General features: G+C 36.2%; 1 protein-coding gene across 1 annotated transcript in view; it reads left to right on the plus strand.

Annotated features, from left to right (window-relative positions):
* Positions 1–894, plus strand: part of PDE11A (phosphodiesterase 11A) — a 327576-nt gene that overhangs the window by 168834 nt on the left and 157848 nt on the right. Inside the window, exon 8 of the mRNA XM_011356861.2 lies at positions 538–605. Within this exon, the coding sequence (XP_011355163.1) occupies positions 538–605 (68 nt within the window). The remainder of the gene's footprint in view (positions 1–537; positions 606–894) is intronic.

Here is an 894-nt window from a genome sequence, read left to right on the forward strand (position 1 = left end):
TGAAATTTGAACCAAGACAGTCCAACTCCAGAGCCGATGTTCGTAATCACTGTGTCGTCATACTGCCTCACGCAAACGTGGTGCTTCTGGGAATTGAAAAAATAAAAAATTCTATGGATAGATAGATAGATGATAGATAGATAGATAGTCAGTCAGATAGACAGATAGACAGATAGATACAGAAATAGACACAATTATATGTATTCCATTACATATATGTTTATGTGTGTGTATATATGCCAGATTTATCAGAGTTATTGCACACAGTCATCTTGAAAACCATTTTTGGGAATTAGATTTATGCTTGGTAGAACTCTAGGCTTCACTGAGACCTAGTCTAGATATCGCAGCCTGGAAAGTAGACTGCATTTCTGTACAGCTCAGATCTGTTATTGTGGAGACATCAGGTGCTAGAGAAACCAGAATAAACTGAATGTCTCAAGTTACTTAAAGGCATCGAGTCAGCCGGGCTTACTTATTGGAGTGACACAGTGTCCAGTGCTGAAAATGACCACATATCCCAAACTCTTCCCACAGGAGTGGCTCAAGTGTTAAACAGACTTGACGGAAAACCTTTTGATGATGCGGACCAACGACTTTTTGAGGTAAAAATAAATTTGTGAACCAAGTGTTGTAGCTGAGACATCAGTAGTCTCCTGGTTGTAGCTTGCCTGAATTTGTAAGGATAAACAATTATTAATTATCGTTATACTAAAACAGTATGACATTTTTAAAGGAAGATTTAAAGAATACGTTAAATGCTTAGGTAAGATTTGGTTCTCTTTTTTTACTAATTAGATTATTTCGTGACCATTGATTATTTTTATCTTAATTTTATTACAGAACCGAATCGCCCACTCTTTTCTCCAAAGTGTTAATTGTCTTATCTTTGTC

Source organism: Pteropus vampyrus, unplaced genomic scaffold (genome assembly GCF_000151845.1).
Source record: "Pteropus vampyrus isolate Shadow unplaced genomic scaffold, Pvam_2.0 Scaffold2, whole genome shotgun sequence".
NCBI lineage: Eukaryota > Metazoa > Chordata > Mammalia > Chiroptera > Pteropodidae > Pteropus > Pteropus vampyrus.